Below are 19,596 nucleotides of genomic sequence, written 5' to 3'. Positions count from 1 at the left end.
CATTAATAACGGGCACAAGGACTTTGATCTTGAAGAGGGCTTTGAAAGTCCAAAATTTCTCTTTCTCAGCAATTTGTCCCTGAGTTTGGAGGTTTATTTTTTGTTTTTTTGTTCTTAAAGGGTGTCAATGTCAGCTAGGTTCTATACAGATGTTATGGATTACTCTCTTTTTTTTTTTTTTTTCCTTTTTTTTTTACATTATTTTGACAACATTTGAAATAAATGATCAATATTGTAACATTTATAACTCTGCTTTTTCACAGGGTTGGACAAAGGGGAACAGGTCTGTCTGCAACAATTGCAAGAAGCGAACATGAGATTTCTGAAATCATAGATGGGCTTTCTGAGCAGGAGGTGGGTATTAAGTGGACATAATTTGAAATGTGCTATGAGGTTCCTATGCCACAGTCATGAGCAGCTGTAACCAGTTCAGCCACTCTGGCCCTCTGAGGGTTTCTTTTTTTCCCCCCCCATTGCGCCAAACAGAAAGTAGAAATGTTTAGATGATAATGAGTTCTGCTGATTCTGCGGTAACCACACTAGTCTTTCTGTAACTGCTTCACAATAAAAGCATCACTGGTTTTGTGGTATAATGCTTTTAATGTGAAACTGAAACAACCGAAACAGCTGGATTAAGCAAAAAGGAGTGAAACTGTAAAAGGAGGCTCTCGAACTCACATAGTTCAAACACTGCCTGTTTGAAAAGTGTCTAGGTTTTTGTGTATTTGGAGAGGGAGAGATGTCTCTTTTATCTCCCTTACTACATCACCTCAAATCATAAAGCACATAATCTTCATGAGTAAGCTGTAAGGTGGTGTATTGGTTAAGAGGGGTAACAGAGGCTGCTTTGTCTGTGTTCCACAGAACAACGAGAAGCAGATGAGACAGCTGTCAGTCATCCCACCCATGATGTATGACTCTGAGCAGAGGCGAGTGAAGTTCATTAACATGAACGGCTTGATGGACGACCCGATGAAGGTGTACAAAGCCCGGCAGTTCATGAATGTTTGGACGGAACACGAAAAGGAGATCTTCAAGGAGAAGTGAGTTGTTTTTGTTTTGCTGGTGGCACAAGATGTTACAGTCGCAGTGTCTCCCTGTACTTCAGATGTGGTTTATGGGACTTAATGCTAGCTTGCTCTTGTGGTTTTGGCACATGAATAATCTGTGGATTGTTTGTGCAGGTTTGTCCAACACCCCAAGAACTTTGGCCTGATTGCCTCCTATCTTGAAAGAAAGGTAAACTGCAGTTAAAGTGTTTGTCATAAGACTGCTTATTCTGATCTTTTGTAACAAATTTATGTGTTCATTTTAGTTCCTATTTTTGTAGGTCTGCAAATCAATCAAATTTTATATGTATGGCACTTTATATGCAGGTCAGTGTAGTTCAGAGTGCTTGAAAGATGATTTATAAGCCAATAATAAGTAATACGATAATACAAATAATACCCGGCAAAATAAAAGTATGGAGTGCTTTGACTGCTCTGGGAGATGGGCCCTGTGAAAGAATCAATACATTTACCAAAAAAATTAGTAGATGCATGGAATAATAAAAATAGAAAAAATAGAAAAAATTAAAGCTGCAAGCAGCAATGAGAGGGCCCTCCCATTCTGGTGTACCTCCAAGCGTGATGTGGTCGAATTTTGCTGAACGCCCCCAGACTTTTTTGATCCTCTTGGCATGTTACACATGTGTACCAAATTTCATTCATGTAGCTCAAACCATGCGCTGGTTGTACTATCATAAGTGACGCCATTGAGCCATTTCCTGCTCTCTGTATGTGAATCCAATAAAATATGTACATTTTCACCAGACCTGACACATGTGCAAAACTTTATGATTTTTTTTTTTTTGCATTATAAAGCCTCAAAAAGGTGTTCAAAGACATAAAATAATAATAATAAACAGAACAGATACAATAGGGCCTTTGAACATTTTGTGCTCAGGCCCTAAAAAGCAAATACAGTTGCATCACAAAATAGAATAAAATGATGAATAAAATGAAAAAGCTTCCATCAGCAAATAAAAACAAGTTGGTGTTAGAAAGTAAATAAAAAATAAATGAAGTGATGTCTATAAAGCAGACTTCTTTGTACACTTACAGTGGATATAAAAAGCATAACACATCCAGGATTTTTTATGTTAAAACAAATAAGACCGCAATAAATTTCAAACCTTTTCCACCTTTAATATGCCCTACAATTTGGACAATTCAGCTGAAAAACAAACACATCTGTTAGGGAAAAAAATAGATAGTTGATAATAATAAACCAGGTTAAAGAACTGGAAATTCTTAAATTTGATATTCCTGTTTCAGTGTGTTGCTGATTGTGTCCTATACTACTACTTGACCAAAAAGAACAACAACTACAAGACACTGGTGAGGCGAAACTATGGAAGACGGAGGAGGAACCAGGTAAATCAAACACTTTTTAAAAATGTGATGTCGCTATTTTCACACTGGTACTGCAGCCCTAAATGTCTGATACACTGGGATCAGACATTAAAGAGTCTTAATGGTCTAACCAACCAAATCTCTGTGTAACGTGAGAGCAGCATAGGTGCGGTGAATTCAGTGGGCCACAGGGTGCTGTGCATCCTTTCTTCTGCATGCTGTACAGGGAGCACCCTCACTTAAACCAGACCTTTAAATCACACCCTCACTTAAATCAAACCAACCTGATTCACCCAAGATTTACAGAGTTCATGTGTTTTATTTATTTTCTTTTTACTAGTGTCAGTAACACGATGATGGATTTGTCTTTCACAGGCTTTATTAATAGGAAATTAGGTCAACTTTAGCAGTAAAACACCCTGTAAGCACTGGAAATAACAAATTATACAGTATGTCACTTGGCCTTATATTAAAACCATTGTTATGGATGGGCACATCGTTTGCATCTGGCCATGACATGTCATTATTTCACAGTCTGCAGCACTGCCTTCGTCTTACTCTTACACACCTGTTTCATTTCTCATCAGACTGACAGCTGATAAATATACACATATGCTACATATATTACACAAGGACCACACCCCAGACTCTGCTTTGCTCGCAGTCTTCAAGGGCCAGAGAGAGCAACCTGAAAGCAGGGTGACATTTACTTAATAATAATAATGGATTGGATTTATATAGCGCTTTTCGGGAGGCCTCAAAGCACTGTACAATTCCACTATTCATGGCGAGGCTGCCATATCGCGCCATCGGCCCCTCTGGCCATCACCAGTAGGTGGTAGGTGAAGTGTTTTGCCCAAGGACACAACGACCGAGACTGTCCGACCCGGGGCTCGAACCGGCAACCTTCCGATTACATGAAGAACTGCCAACTCTTTGAGCCACGATCGCCCACTTAAGCTACGAGTAGGGAGATTATTACAATATGGGTTCAGTTTGACACAAACACTATCTGCACACGATAAAATATAAATAACCTCTGAGTTACTGAAATATAAATTAAAGTATGCAGTGAAGTTTGGACAGTGAAAAATGTCGTCCAGGATTGGGTAACCTGACACTGTTGGTCTGACTTAAGTTTCTTAAATTCTTAAAAGACAACACTGTATAGATGAACAAGTTTATTAAAACGTCTCTTCATTTTTAATCTAGCCAGCAGTTTTGTTTTCTGGCATGGAATCAGCATCATGCAAAGCCATGAAGAGTGCTGCTTTGTTGAAAATTGTATTAATTATTTTAAAAGTGGAGATACATTAATTTAATATTAATGTATTTTTTGAAAAGAAAATACTATATGTATTGTGGCAGTTACTTATTAAGTGCTGAATCTGCAATGCTAGAACACACAGAAAAGAAAAGTGAGTAAAAAAGGAGGTGTATGATTGAAAAGCTGTGCAGAAATACAGAACAGTGATTCAGAGACATGAAATAATTCCATATTTTTGTGAATAATTCAGAGTAAGCTGGAATTCTTTTGAGATGATGCTACTTTCATCTGCCGCATGGGTCTCTCAAAAGACTTACTTGTCCCGGCATCAAGCAAAGAGACAAAGCGGAGCCGCGTCTTCCTTTGAAGCCTCAGTGTGCGAGCACTGTCAGATATGGAATGTAAACTTTGTTGATGCTAAAAGGAAACCTTTAGAGAGACATACATATGATTGTTGTCTTGGCTGCATCATTTTAAGTGCAGCCATCTCCTAACTCTGATTAAAATCAGTGCCAAATGTCAGCCAACACGTTCTGTTGGATTATTCTCCTCCCTGCTGGACTTTCCCCAGTTCACTATAGTCTGTGTACAGGACATTCTGTCTCTGTGGCGTACATCTACTGTGCAGTACAATGGGTTGGTTGTAGACTATTTCTCTACATAAGCAAAAAAGCTGCCAGCAGCTGAGAGAGAACTTGACTTTTCTGTGACACATGAGGCCAACTATGAGCAGAGAAATGTCTTTCTGTATCGCCAGTTTCTGAGCTTATGATTGGTTGGACTTGTTGAAACCACTTTTTGTTTAACTTGTGGACGCTGGTATGTGATGTGGTGGATTGTTGTATACCGTTTACATTAACCGTTTTACTTGCATGCATAATAAGCAAGTCGGCTCTGTTGCAGATGCTGATTGATGCAGACTCCGAACTGCTTTTCCAAACAGTGGATGTTAAAGAAGGCTGTATACAGTAAATGGCCCTTTTTTTGAAAAGATTTTAAATTATCAGAGTGATTATGGCTCTCACAGTCTTCTTTCATACACAGATGAACTATAAAGGGTCCTTACCTGATTGATGAACATTGATTGATACTTAACTAGCCCAGGTCTACTTTTTTAGCTCACTAGAAAACATCAAAGTGTGATGTGAGCAATTTGTAATTTTTGTCACTTCAGAATGAAAATATTTAGTTCTTTTGTCACTTCTAAAGTAAAATCCCATCATCCTGTGATTCAGGGCAGTTCATTAAATAATTCAGTGTGTTGTTTTTTTCCCCCATATACAATGGATTATTATTAATATTCGTAATAATGCACATCAGGACGTAGTGCACTTTTTAAGCTTTTTGTGCCTTAACAACTGCAGCTCAAGTGAGCAGAGTGAGTCATTAGAGTTGGAAGAAAAAGGACAAGAGTGAGCAAGAGTAAAGCAGTGGAATGTAGGGCGAGTGAGTGAAGCTGAGTGAAAAAAATCCTCAGTGAGACCGAGTCAGCGCTGGCAGCTTATCTGCTGTGTGCTGCTTTTTTTCTCTCTCTTTTTTTTTCTCCTCCTCGTTTTCCATTTCCTCTTTCTTCTGTTCTTCTGAAAGCGAGAGCGAGAGAAAGAGATATTCACCCCTCTCTGAGACGGCTGAGTTGGTACAGCCCGGCCATCTGACGGGCCCAAAAATCTCACTGTGCTGCTGTGAGTGCCAATCAAAGAGGAGTGCTCGGCAGGGATTACCTTGAGTGACCCTGCATAGATTAGTGTGTGCATGTGAGATGGACAATTCTTTGGGCGGCTTAAGCGGCCTGATGACACGCTTTCCCGGAATATGTGTGGTTGTGCCGTGGCCCGGCAGCCCTTCTAAGGAGCTCTACTATGGTGCTGTCCTCCCCCTCTACTGCTACCGTTACCACCGCTATGGAAGCACCGGAGGGTAAATTCTCATTCGCACCACTGGTAAGCTGTGGCTCTCAGCGAAGGAAAGGGATTTTTATGACCAGCAAATGAGCTTACAGGTATGTCACTAACTGTAAAACCAGAGTTTTTAGTTTTGAGTTGAAGCCAGTTTACTTCTGTTGCTTTAGTCTGGGAGTTGATTTCTTGATTCCTCTGTTGCCTGTTTCTTCGCCTGCCTATTGAAACGTATTAGGACCTCTGCTGCGATGTTTTTTTTTTCTTCTTCTTTTTGAAAAAAATTCAAATCCATGATATGTGGTCATGCCTGTTTTGTATGTGCTTTGAGAAAATATTGGAAATTGCTTCAATGTCATGTTCATGCAGTGACATTAACTACACGTTAACAGATTTAGCATATTTAAGCACATTTAATCCTCAAGTAGATACACGAGCAGATGACAAGTTGAATAAAAATATGAGATGTTGTAAGATGTCGGGCCACATCATTCTGCTTAAACGGCTTCAGCGAGCCTCGACTTTGACAATAATTAAATACGTTTCTGGAACTTTATTAAAACAATGTAACTATACCCTGACTGATCCTGGAGTTTTTGGCTGATTGCCAATACAAATGTTAGGGAGTAAATTCAGATATCAATATATCAGCTGATACTGAGTTTCCCACACTTAGACTTTACTTTGGCATAGTGCCCAACCAAATATACTTAGCATCGCATTTTAGCTTTGCGGTTTTTTTTTAAAATCTGTGGACAATAATCTTACTTCTGTTTTGCCCATCTCGTGTTTTCCCACCAACAGGCCATCAGCCCTGTTTTTCAGATGCGGAGTCCTGCTTTGCTGTGGTAATTGGTTCATGAGCTGCTCCACAGTGTAGTTCAAAAAAAGTTAGCAACTTTGGTCTAATTTGGATTTCTGTGAGGAATCTCTGTAGAGCCTACAAAGTAACCTACGCAAGTGGCGAACGTCATTGCCAGCATTTCTGTTGTGCTGCTGCATTATGTGTTTATCACCATGTGGTCGTGTTAAATAAAGTGTCAGCCGATGGAAACAAATAAAATGCTGAGACTTTTTTCCCTCCTGGGTCTCCACTCTTTCTAGTGGTCAGGTTGTTTTGTTTAGTTGTTTTTCCCCAGAAGAAAACATATTTGTCTCTCAAGTTTTTTCACTTTTTTTGTACATTACCTCACATAAGGCCAGATAATTTTTGTCACTTGTGATTCCTTATACTGATGAAGTGATTATTATTCATTATTACTGGGATGATGGCTGGTAATCTCTTACTGATAAATCCCAAAACTGTGGTAAAAACATAGCTGGAAATGCACAGGAGGAATTGATGGTTCTCAAGAGGCCAATCACGGTTAGGGATGGGTATCGAAACCCAGTTCTTGTTGAGAACCGGTTCCCACTGTTTCGATTCCTTGGAATTGTTTGCCATTTTTGCAAACGATTCCCTTATCGATTCCAGTCGCCCCGAATGATGTCACCACGTTGCGGAGCGTCATTTACCTGGCAGGAAACATGGCGCCTAAGCGGCTCAAACGCTCAAAAGTTTGGTTATACTTTACGAGAACGGATGACAACAGGGCAACTTGCAAAGTAGATATTTCATTTAAGGGAGGAAACACTACGAATATGCAAAAGCATTTGCTCACAAAACACGCGATAACCTTAAATGAATGTCGTGTTTTTAATTCCGCTCCGGACTCGTGAATCATGTAGTTACAATTCTGAGGAGGTGTACATCGGGTTATGCTGAAGGTTACAAGGTAGAGTTTCAGAGGGGATTGCAGTTACGATGTAGTTAGGGTGTAGATTTCCCACTGAAGCATACATCCCCAGTTTCCACAAAGCCACAGTTACCTCAGCTGTGGTGTTACTTTGGTTCAAGTGCATTAGACAGTGCTGAGGAACATAAACAATGGAGCCCCTACTGGAAAAATTCTGTCATAGCACCATTTTGAAATGATCCCAAATTTTTTTTGTTGCTGCATTATGTTTTCATACCTGTACATAACAGGATGGCATATACTGAGATTCAGTATATCTGTGACAGCCCAATATCGGTGAGGCTTTATATGGAGCTATTCTTCCAATAGATCTTCCCTCATTAAGTGTTTTAGTCGTAGTATTGGAGAACTTTGTTAAACATGTACCTCATATGCATTTAACTTGACTGAAATTGTGTGAAAACCACTTTTACCACTCAGTTTCACTATAGATCTTTTATATATTATAACTTCGCTCTCCTCCACCGCTAGCTGGCTGACTAACAACAGCACAAGCAAGAGTTGGCTCACAAAACTGGTTTTAGCACATACTTTTACAGTGCCACCATCTGGCAACAGACCTCTCTGCAGGCAGATGGGCAGACCCTGGAGTGGAGCAGACAGCGAATGCACTACCTCTGCTTGATCATAAACTACACTTAAGTATCCTTGGGCAAGATACTGAACCCCAAGTTTCTCTCCGATGCATTTATCTCAGTATGAATGGGTGAATGAGGCATGTTGTGTAAAAAGCTTTGTGTGCTCAAGTAGTAGTAGCGCTGTATAAGAACCAGTCGCATAACTACATAGGGATCGGGCGACCTTATCCTGGAAGAAACCACTTTCGTCTCCTGGTCAGAGGATAGAAGCGTCCAATTAGAACAACTTGTGTTGTGGTAAATTGCCCACCCACCCTCACCTATCAGGTGTAAAGCAAAGAATTTTGCAGACATTTTTATTTATTTGTCTGGCACTGTGAAACGTGCACGCATAGCTGGTACATTGTATTGTACTGGAGCATTCCATTCATTCCTAAATGAGAAAATGTATTCAACTCAGACCCAGGTGGACCCTTATAAACCATAGTAAACAGGGAAAATGATAATACTGATGTCACCCATCATCGTTTATATAGACACTTTAGGTGTTGACACTCAGAAGAAACCTCTGTATGAGCAGTGGTAAAGGAGTAGAAGTGATTTCTTAGCTAGACACAGAGCACATAAGGTATGAACTGAGGTTGCAGGTTGTACCATTCTACTTGTGCAAGGTGATTACTCTTTGACCTTCAGTTTGTTTTGCCACAGTATTCCTTAATAGCCTCTTTCTCAGTTTCCTGCCAGTTTTTGAAGCCATGAAGTAGATTTTATTGGTTTATAGTTCTTCCCCACGCAGTGCTGGATAGTAACCATGGCAACTTTCTTTTCTTTTCTTTTTTTTTTGGGACAAGTTGCTACGCTGTGCTTAGGAGAAACCATCAGGTGTGCATAGCATTTTCATAGAACTTGGAGTGGTTTGACAGTTTTTAATCTTTTTGGGTTCCTTTACCAGAATCCTTATAAAAATGTGTTTTCCTAGTATTTGTCTTATGTGTGATAGCAATAACTAATGAATATTAGGACTGTAGATGATCCATAGTAATAATCTTTTTGTTTTTTTAAAATTTCCTATTCCCACAGTGGAATGGTTTGTAGAAAGAGTGAGAGATTCCTCGGGTGGCCTGAGTTCTGTGGTAGGAAAAAGAAGATTGACTTGTGGCTCTGTCATTTCCTAAATTAAATACAACTTGTGAATCAGCAAAAGACGGCAGAAATTAAAACTCTTAAAATATTCAAGACAGGTCAGGAAAGAGCTTCATTTAAAAACACTGAAGAGCCACAGAGCCACAGGGACTCGCTGACTTTGGGAGAACATCTGTGTAGAAGCTCTTTACGCAGTGTGGGAGAAGAGGCAGGAATGCCATGGCTCTATGGCCATCTCCAAAGCAAACACGAGCATTCCCTGACCAAACCAGAACAGCGCCTCACAGAAGGACATGCATGGGGAGAATAAACTGGGCTGCTGTCCTTTGCAAAGAAAGGTCTGTGAATTGGCAAAACTGACCAAAAAGCAAGCGTCTCATGCTACTGTAGGTAGACAGTGAGTCAAGAGTTAAATCCAAGTGATAGGTTGTACTCTATCAATCCATCCATCCACTAGTAATCCCAGCTTCAGGCATGCAACACTTAAAGGCTGCATCATCATACTGCACGATCGATTCATTCATCTATTTTCTTAACTGCATATCCAACTTAGGGTCACAAGAGGCAAGTTTACACCCTGGACAGGTCATTAGTCAATTACATTATAGGCACTATATTATGCAATATTGTTACATGGATAGCATGGATTACATTGATTTTTTTTTAAGTAGCTTGTGATCAACAGTTTTGACAGTTAAACAGCAAATTGCAACAACGTCAACCATGAACCATCAAAGTTTCCAGTTATGTGGACAATTAATTTAAAGGAAGCTCTGTGCACAGACTAATAGAGTTTATGGGAAAACTTGAGGACAGCACCACGTGCAGTTTTCTCGCATACTGTTGATTTGATTTCTCCTGTGTGTGTCTGTGTGCGTGTGTCCATTATGATGTAAAAACTCTCCGATACACTATCAGACTGGCTAAAGCAGCCAACTAGTTCTTCAAGTTGAACACAGACTATTGTTCTACAGGAGTCGAGGCTGACTCCATTAAACTATGTTACAGTTTTCTTATTGCTTTTTTTTGTGCTGTGTAGATTTTACTGTATAACAAGACAGCCAGACTCCTTGTGTGCAGAGACATGTTTTTGTAAAATAGACAAGACAGCCACATCCTTTTTTTCTTCTTCTTCTTCTCCCCTAAGTGGTACCCGTGTCTTCATTCTATTTTCCTGCCCATATCTTTTGCCTTTACCATTGAGCGAAACACATTCCTTGGCCCCATCTGGTACCAGCATGGAATCTTTGGCTTGGCGTAGCCAGACTTGTTGCAGTGCAGCTCTTTCACTGAAACAGGCAGGAGAAAGCATTCTGTGGTGAACCACGCCAGCAATGATGATAAAGAATGCTGCTCTGTCCTCAATCACTCCATCTGGCTTGTGTTTTGTTTTTCTTTTTAATTCACATACAAATGATATTTTCACCCCATTCATATAGGTTTAATATTGAGTGAGTTAGTATTAAGTGAACTAATTTGCTTTGATGCAGTTTGTTTGTTTGTTTGCAGGACTACTCAAGCAGTCTCAAGCTGCTCTTGTTATCTGTTGGCAGTATGATATAAAGTTCATGAATAGTTAAGTGAGACACGAGAACTGGCCACACATCAGGGTTCTTCATTCTGTAATTAGGACAAACACATAAAAGAGAACACTGTCTGCAATATCGGTTGTTTATGCTGGATAATAAAAATACAGTATAGGGTCACATCTAAAGAAGAGTGTACAAAGCTTGTTAATCTTCTGCCATATTTTGAGTTTTGCTGTAATTTGTGCAGATGAAAAGTAAGAGTAATCAATGAGGGGCAACATTTGTTTTTATCGTTTTATTACTGAACATTTAACGTTACTGTTTAGGTTGTGCTGTATGATAGTGAAGCAGCATCAGACTGGCGGAAGGTGAAACAAGCCCTTTGAGGGGGGAGAAAGATAAAATGCTTTTGTAGTGGTTGGAACTGCTTGAAGTGTCTTACTGGGTAGATTTTTACATTTGAATTGAAGCATTGATAAGACTTTGCCCTGTATAATAGTCTCCCTCTTTGAGTTCTTGATTTATATCAATCTTGGAAGCCATCGGCTGGTCTGCTGACTTTCGTCTGTAGCCTCTGGGAGAGCGGCCAATTTTTTGGTTCTTCCAGTGTAGCCAACGGATATCCAGGCAAAAATTCCCATTCATATCCGCTGGTTGTTGTTTGTGAATGCAGATAATTTCAAATGGACAATCGACATTGCTAAGATGTTAGCCGATGGTTATCTGGTGCATTCTGACAAATGCAATCCTGTTTTTTGTGCTCCGCACGGGCTGTTAAACTACATGGAAGCAAAGCCTACACAAACAGGGTGGTTCAGTGGCACCTTGACTACAAGCAGATTATAAACTGAAAGCTTGTACTACCAAAAATCTTGTCAGATTCTGCATTTTCATATGAAGAATGCATTTTTAGAGATTATACTAAGTTTGAACAAATAAAATGTCTTTAACTAATCCACACTGTACTTAATGCTACTTCTTAATGCTCAATATTTCCCCCATGTGCTCTTGTCTTCAGCAAATAACACGTCCCTCACAAGAAGACAAGTCAGACGAGAAGAACGAAGAGGACAAGTCTGAGAAGTCAGAGAAAAAAGAGGACGAGGAAAAGAAGGACGAGGAAGAGAAAGATGAAAAGGAGGATTCTAGGTGAGTTATGAATAGTTGTTTGTCCTCGTGTCACCATTAGGCCCTGCAGGTAAAAGTCCTGTTTGTTTGATGTCAGTGTTTGATCCATTCACTCTGTGAGAAAGGATGTCATGGTTACATATGCTGTATTATATTTCACTGCTTTCAGTTAGCTGTAGTTATTAGGAAAGAGTTCACTTTTGATACCCAGCGACCCTGTACACTTTTGTACTTTAAATTAAGGTGTATTGCAGTGTATATTAGTGGTTCTTGGCTAATAGACAGACAACTTGCTAACTTGTAAATTTGTCTGTCCAGATTGTCTACGCCCAATCTCTAATAAGGTGTGTGTATGTGTGTGTGTTCAGTCAGCGAGGAGAAAGAACAGGTTACCGTAAGAGAGCTTGTTATTGCGGAGCCAAAAGCGAATAGATATTTGCAGTACCAACAGCTAAAAGCTGTGTTTCCCTGTCCAAAACCACAGGGACATTGGCAAGGACAAAGAAAAGTGTGACGGTGGGGAAGACGACGACGGAAAGGAGCAAAACACGCCGCGTGGCAGGAAGACTGCCAACAGCCAGGGACGCCGTAAGGGAAGGATCACCACACGCTCCATGGCCAATGAGGCTGCATCTGTGGCAGCTGAGGAAGCACCTCCCACTGCCCCCGAGCCTTCCTTGCCAGATCCACCACAGTTCCCTAAAACCGATCCAGCTCAGAAGGCCATGAAGGAGCCTGCAAAACCCCAGACTCCAGTAGCTTCCATGGATGCTGCTAAAGGTGAATACTCTCAGGATAGAGAGGGGGTCTGGAGTGTTGTGAATTTTTGTGCACCACATTCAGTCGTATACTATTTAGGGAATGGGATTAAAATGTGAACAAAAGCAATTCAATACTATGAAAGTATACATAGTTGGAACATTTTAAACATGACCCACAGCAATCTGTCAGCGAAAGCAAACTGCACTTAATTTTTCTCTCGTCACTTCTTGTATTATGAGCTAACATGAATACCTATTAAAACAAGGTTGCAATAGAGACATAACACTCAAAGAGTGCTAAACTCATACTTGTGCATGAAAGTTCTACATCCGAGAAGGTGTCGTTTAAACTTCCAGAGGAAAAAACAATAATAATTCAAACTGACTGGCTAAATAAGTTCTTGTGGTCATTTAAAATGGCTGCCATGTGTCAGCTTCTAGAAAGACTTTGGTACACGATGTGTTAGAATATTGCTCTGTTGGATTTCTTCTCATTAAAAATGTGTAGACTTTAAAGGTGGGAATAGTTTAAAATGGAAAGTTAGCTCAGGTACTCAGTGTCATGGTACTCCTTTACACACTTTCAGTAGTTGACGTCTGTCGCTCTGAGGGTGATAGCTCAGGTTACCAGTTACCCAGCTCCCTGTCTTTCAAGTTTCTCTTATAATTGAAGCACTCTTCTGCCACCCGTGTTTAGTGCCATCTTCTGTCAGTACAGAACGCAACGTCCTGTGGTTGGTTGGTTGCGGCTAATAGACTTAACAATAGTTTATGTTAGCTAACTAGTGACAGAATCGATAACTGAGGGGAAAATAAGGACACTAAAACTAAAGGTCAGTTTAGGGGGATCACTTTTGTGCTGCCCCTGGCTGCAACAATGAGTTTTATGTTTAGAAAAAGAGGATATACTGTCCATTTTCACTCTCCTTAGCAGTAAGTTGCTTTATGTTGTTTGGCTAGCTGAACTCAAATGGGAAAATCCATCTGCTAGCTGCAATGTTTGGATTTCTAAAGCACCTTATGAATGTGTGGAGGAGAACCTGTTGGAGTCACCAGTCCGAAAAGCTGGAGTCCAACACTCCAGCCAACACCGAGCCGTATAATAACCTGACAAAGCAGATGTTTGCATGATGCGATCAGCGCTATTTTATACAATAAAATATTCTCTCTTTTCCCAACACAACCAAACAGTTTACAAGATCAAAGGTTGCTACGAGCGTACACATGTAGTAACCTGCGATGTTGTAAACTGTTTGGTTTCTTACCAAAGACCATTGGAAATCCTGACATCCATCGGCATGTCCACTTACATTTGGTCTTCGCTTTTCCTTACTTCTAATATGAAGTAATGAAGTCAATGAGATAATGTGAAGAAAAAACAAAAGGTCTCCAAAAATTGTGGCATCTCTTCCTCAGAGCCTCCACTTTGTTTTTGTTTGTTTTCTTTCTGTCTATCGCACACTTCGACCTAATTTTTCTTCCCACATACTGCTGATGGGATTCCTGATTGTGCTTTGGTAAGAAACTTAGTTATGTTTGTGGTGTGGTGTTGTTATGTATGTAGTAAACTGTTTGGCTGTGTTTGGGCAAAGAAAGATTATTTTATTACATAAAATATTGCAGATCACGTCAGCTGATTTCTCTGATTTATTGATTCTGTCACTAGTTAGACTTACATTAGTTTATGCTAGCTATTAGCCGCAACCAACCATCCAACCACAGGATGTCACGTTCCGTATTGACAGAAGATGGTGCTAAACATATTTTTAAAACTTGAACTTTAAGCACTTATTTCTTAAATCCAGCTTCACACACAGAGTGTTTTCTGCGTCAGTTTTTGAGAGCAGGGCTCCATGATGTAAATTAGCCTTTATATATGTAGCATTTCATGTCCTCTTTAACCCTTTACAGTGTCCACCCATGCTTCAAACCCTTTCTATCCTGGTTTATGTAGGACTTGTCAAACCTAATCTCCTTTAATGACTACATTGTGGATTTTGAGTGGGACTGTTTACTTGCTCAGTAACCCCTGCAGCCATGATGTTTCTTAGAAGTACGTGGGCAAAAGGGTAGCTATCTGTCAGTGTTGCCTAGCTGAAATGGGGCCAAGCAGATTGAGGAAGCTGCTGATTCAGTGGGGGCTTGGATTCTCTTTTGGGGGCTGGTGTGTGTGTGTATATATATATATGTCATTAGGCCACATGCTATGCTGTAGGCGGACACTCTGTTTTCATGTCCGACTGATTAAGAGCCACTCTAGAGGGGCCTCCCCTGTAGTGGGGTGCATTTCGTCAGTGAAGAAGAAAGCTTAGTCTGGTAGACATTTGCTTAACTAAAAGTAAAACACAGTGTGGTAGGAGAAGTCTGAACAGTGAGAATTGATCTCGTCTTCAAGATTGGTGGGTTTGAAGGGGGCAGACCACCTCTTAATGTCAAGGGTACATCTGCAGCTATATTTGTCCAAATGTTTACACAGTCTCAGTGGGTGCCATAGAGGAGAGTGGGCTAGAGTTCATTCAGCCCCCTCCACACTTACCGTGCTCTTCTGTGAATTTTGTTAGAGGCGGGGCAATGAACTGTGTAATCAAGCCAAGGCAAAGGGGAGGAGCGTGTATCTGTGCACGCGGGAGGGTTTTTGGGTTGGCTGTTCTGTCTATTTGTCTCCATCCAAGGCCATTTCCCAAAGAGGGAGGCATGGCTCTCAACTATCTGGTGCTACATCAGCTGACCAAGGCCCTCCCCTCTCGGATTAGAGAGGAGCAGGGCTTGCTCAGGGCTGTGGGGAAGGAGAGAGAACGAGAAAGCAGGAGAAAATGAGAGGAGGAGAGTAAGCTAGAGCGAGAGTGTAAGTGAGGGAGCAGGTCTCGGCAGCCCCTGAATGTAAACAGATTATTAGATTAGCGGCCATGAGAAGAAGACGACTGAAGAAAGAACTGTCACTCTCTCACCGTCACCCTCCCTCCTTCACTTTCTATTGCTTTTTTTCCCCTCTCTCCTTCTATCAGTGCTGATGGGGCTGTGTCTGTCTTTGTTATTTAGCTGGCGCTGGTGAAACCGGAGAAACTTCTCGCTGGACCGAGGAGGAGATGGAGGTTGCCAAAAAAGGTACTGCTTTAATGAACTACTCTCTTTCCTTTATGTCTTTGTCCTTCCTGTTATCACTGTGCGGCTGAGACGCCTCTGCTTCTTACGATTGTGTTTTTCCCTCCATCTCCCGCCTTTTTCCATCCGCTTTGATTATCTGATATTGCGTTGCCCTGCCCGTTTCCTACATGCAAACGGGAATGACTGCGCACATGCATTCACACAAATAAAAACTATTCCTGGTGCTTTACTGGAAACTGTTGGAGAGCCTGTAGTCCGCCCCCCGCCCTTTTAGCTGCATTGCTGACTTCTCAGAAGTGATCTATTAAGGCCATCCAGGAAGCAGCAGACCGTGACGGTTTCCTTCAAAGATCTCTATCTATTATTCAGGTTCAGACGCTTTTCAGATTCTCTAAAAAACAGAAAGGGAAAAAAAAGTGAAAGTTACTTCAACAAGTCTTCGAAATATTCATTGCACGCGTCGCTTGGTCTAAGGTTATGTCTTTGCATGTCTTTAGTCAGCTCATGCCACACAAGTATGCCTACGCTTGCCCCTTTCTGCTTGGATTTGCTGGTGATAGGTTCTTATTCAGGATAGATTGGCAGAGTAAACAAATGGATTCATGTTGAAAAATTAAGACTGTTGCGTGTTTCGATTTGCTCCACCTTTCCAAAAATACGAGTGGATATCATCTCCTCAGACAGGAAAGTCATATAACATAGCAGGTTCGGAAATCACCTTTATGCTGCCACATGTGGCTGATCAGGCAGGCCCAGTGAACAGTTTACCTCTGAGTAACTTGATTTGTTTATCTGAATAAGCCTTGGTGTTATTACAAGGCTGAGACGTGCCAAGCTTGGTAGTCAAATCAGAACATCCCCTCAGATGAAGGTCATTGCATTGCAGTTCTTTATTGTTGTCTGGATGATTTCACACCTTTTACTAAAATGTGATATTAGTATAATTAGAATTTGGTATAATCACTTTCGTTTAAGCTGATGTAATACAGCCTATGTATTGTTGGTAGGCCATATACCCCTAGTTCCTCAGCGAAATCTGAGGTGTTAAAATCAGCCAGACCAGAGCAGCTACCACATTGAAGTTATAAAGCTCACAAAGGCCTTTTATTGCTAAGTGTATTACGGATATTTTGAATATATAACTGGATTGAATGTTGTCTTGGTAACACAAGAAACAGTGACACTTTCTTCGATTAGCTTTTAGAAGAAGTTCACTTGATTGTTTCCCAGTTTCTGCCTTCAGATTTAGTGCTGTGCTCACAGCACCATAACTTGATTTGTCAATGATTACTATGAACGTGTGAGCCACTGATTGTAAATTAATCTCAAGACATATGCTGTTTGTGCACAGCACTGAGAAATACTATGAAACATCTGGCACAGTTGTGATTATGTGGAAGGAGTATTCGTTAAATATAGTACCAGAGCAGTTACAGCAGCACAGGAAAAATATGACCAGGGCTGTAACAATATTGGCTAATTAACTTGTCATAGTGATCAAAGCAGATAAGCTAAGTGGTGATCGGATAGAGTGAGTTTACTGTATTCAAGTACACCCCCCAAACAAAAAAAAAAAAAACGAGAGCTGCTCTGAACTGGAACATTAATGAGGTTTTGTCTTTAGCTGTGCAGCGATTTGTCAAGCTGCCAGTATCCTTTATCTTAGTGGGATTGGGCGGGAGAGAGAGGTCACATGGGTTACAGGATTTAGAGAAGAGCTGCTCTAAAGGTAAATGGAAGTCTTCCAATTGACTGTAGGGTGAAAGAATAATTTCAAAGTTTAGTGGGACCATTAAAGCTGATTGTGCAGGATGGGGAAGACCAACAGCAAATCGCAGCAGCGGGGATCCCAAGAGTGTAGTGTAATTTTTGTGGTGATGCTTTTATTTGTTAAAAGATATCGTTAAGATTTAACTGAGATCATCTTCCAGAGCCACATTGGAGGTTCTGACACAGCATGAGAACCATTACTGCATGTTCACGCTAAATAAGGCTTTTAAAACTTGTCCTTTCTGCAGTGCCTTTTACATTACTGCAGCCAAACCTCGATTGAATACAGTGTCCATCGTGATTTTGTAAAGTCCTGTCTGGCATTAGTTTGTATTATTAAACATGAAATGCCTTGTTAATTTGTATTTTACCAAGTATTCAAGTTAGATTTTTGATTTTGCATCATCTCTCTCCGTCCTGCACCAGGGCTTGTTGAGCATGGGCGAAACTGGACAGCTATTGCCAAAATGGTGGGCACCAAAAGCGAGGCACAGTGCAAGAACTTCTATTTCAATTACAAGAGACGTCACAACTTGGACAACCTGTTGCAACAGCATAAGCAGGTAAGCTGATTGTAATCTGGATTCAGTTGCAGGCTGTCTTTAAGCTGTTGTAACTCTGTATGAATGAATGTATTTTATTAAATAAATTTTTTTGTTTACGTGTTTTTTGGTTCCCAGGATACACGAAAGGCTCGTGCTGATAGGTCTCAAGGTGAAGGTCTAGCCACGCAATCACCGGATGATGATGAGGACAATGCAGAGGACAGTGAAGGTCAGAGAGATGGATAAGATAACACATAACAATCACACACATTCTTAAGAACTCTTTTTGGGTTGTAAAGACTGCACGTCTTCATCGTGTGATAGATTCTTGATTATGAGCTTTGAAGCATAGTGCTTGATCTCAAATGTTAAGTAAAGAGTTTAGAAGAAATCTGTGAAGCTCGATCCAAACGTCTATTTGTCATTTAAGTGTTTCCTCTGGGTTGATGGCAGTGGGCTTGCTCTGTACTGACAGTAGTTTTAATAAGTGAGTGGAAAAGAGATCAAATGCAAAAAGGCAACGAGTAGAGGAAGAGACTAAAGATATGAACTAATTCAGACTACATAGGTGCCTGTTGCATAACAGTTTGTAGCTTTGAAGACTGAAGAAAGCCCACTCTTTGAACACAAAGTGCTGGTCCCACTTGTTTGATCCAACAAGCAAACAAGCCTGCCTGTCTACCTGCCTCCCTCACTTCCAGAAATCCTTATCTCTGCTGGGTTTACATGGTGAAGGCATGAAGGCATTTTTTCTTTTTCTTTTTCTAACAGCACAGTGTTTTTGATGTTTTTTTTCTGCAAAAAACCAACAACATCAAACCAAGTTTAAGAAATGGTTTACAGACTTTGGACACTTCGACTATAATTTAAACAAACTCTGCTTTACAAGATAACTGCGGCGACGTCGCAATGTTGACTTTATCTACATCTGATGGAAATCAGGTACTGCTGGTGATCTACACGTCACAGATCTCACTTTATAAAGTTACACATTAGGCCATCAAAGGCATTAATAAAACTCTCATAACTATAAACATCGTGATTTACCATTTGGATATTTTGTAAAGCTGCTTCTTTGATTTTTGGTTTGATGCATTGAATGGATCTACAAATCTGGACTACCATCACCATGGTAACAGCTGCAGCTAGACAATATGGTAAATGGCCTGTATTTATATAGCGCTTTACTAGTCCCTAAGGACCCCAAAGCGCTTTACATATCCAGTCATCCACCCATTCACACACACATTCACACACTGGTGATGGCAAGCTACATTGTAGCCACAGCCACCCTGGGGCGCACTGACAGAGGCGAGGCTGCCGGACACTGGCGCCACCGGGCCCTCTGACCAATATGCAAACCGAGACGGGCAGACAGGTTTTAAACATGTGGTTTCTGGATGTGAATTTATTTTTTTATTTTTTATCACTTTAAGCTTTCTGTTTTGTTTGCAATACTGTACATCCGCATAGATTGCAGTTATCTAAGCTTAGGTGTGAACTGAGCTTATGATTTCTTTTTATCTTTCAAGGTTGTGCTTGCGGTTGTGAGACCTTGAACATAGCACAGGCAAATATTATCAGCGATAAACAAAATATGGTGTTTTGCAATAAGTGGCAATCACATGTGTGCCTAAGCGTGAATGCATGTGAATACATTTCAAATGGGTAAAGTGAATGTTT

At 40.6% G+C, this 19,596-nt stretch overlaps 1 protein-coding gene across 5 annotated transcripts in view; it reads left to right on the top strand.

Moving 5' to 3' along the window:
• The window catches only part of ncor1 (nuclear receptor corepressor 1), a 60,625-nt gene that overhangs the window by 24,129 nt on the left and 16,900 nt on the right, over positions 1-19,596 (top strand). For all 5 annotated transcript variants that reach the window (XM_014335550.2, XM_005928475.3, XM_014335551.2 and 2 more), the window contains exons 11-19: positions 264-354; positions 865-1,043; positions 1,185-1,239; positions 2,319-2,417; positions 11,623-11,753; positions 12,217-12,512; positions 15,533-15,598; positions 17,795-17,931; positions 18,049-18,142. In XM_014335550.2, the coding sequence (XP_014191036.1) occupies positions 264-354; positions 865-1,043; positions 1,185-1,239; positions 2,319-2,417; positions 11,623-11,753; positions 12,217-12,512; positions 15,533-15,598; positions 17,795-17,931; positions 18,049-18,142 (1,148 nt within the window). The remainder of the gene's footprint in view (positions 1-263; positions 355-864; positions 1,044-1,184; positions 1,240-2,318; positions 2,418-11,622; positions 11,754-12,216; positions 12,513-15,532; positions 15,599-17,794; positions 17,932-18,048; positions 18,143-19,596) is intronic.

The sequence above is a fragment of the Haplochromis burtoni genome, unplaced genomic scaffold, assembly GCF_018398535.1.
Source record: "Haplochromis burtoni strain Fernald_Lab_line unplaced genomic scaffold, NCSU_Asbu1 Contig_115, whole genome shotgun sequence".
Classification (NCBI taxonomy): Eukaryota; Metazoa; Chordata; class Actinopteri; order Cichliformes; family Cichlidae; genus Haplochromis; species Haplochromis burtoni.
This window is presented reverse-complemented; position numbering and strand designations above follow the sequence as displayed.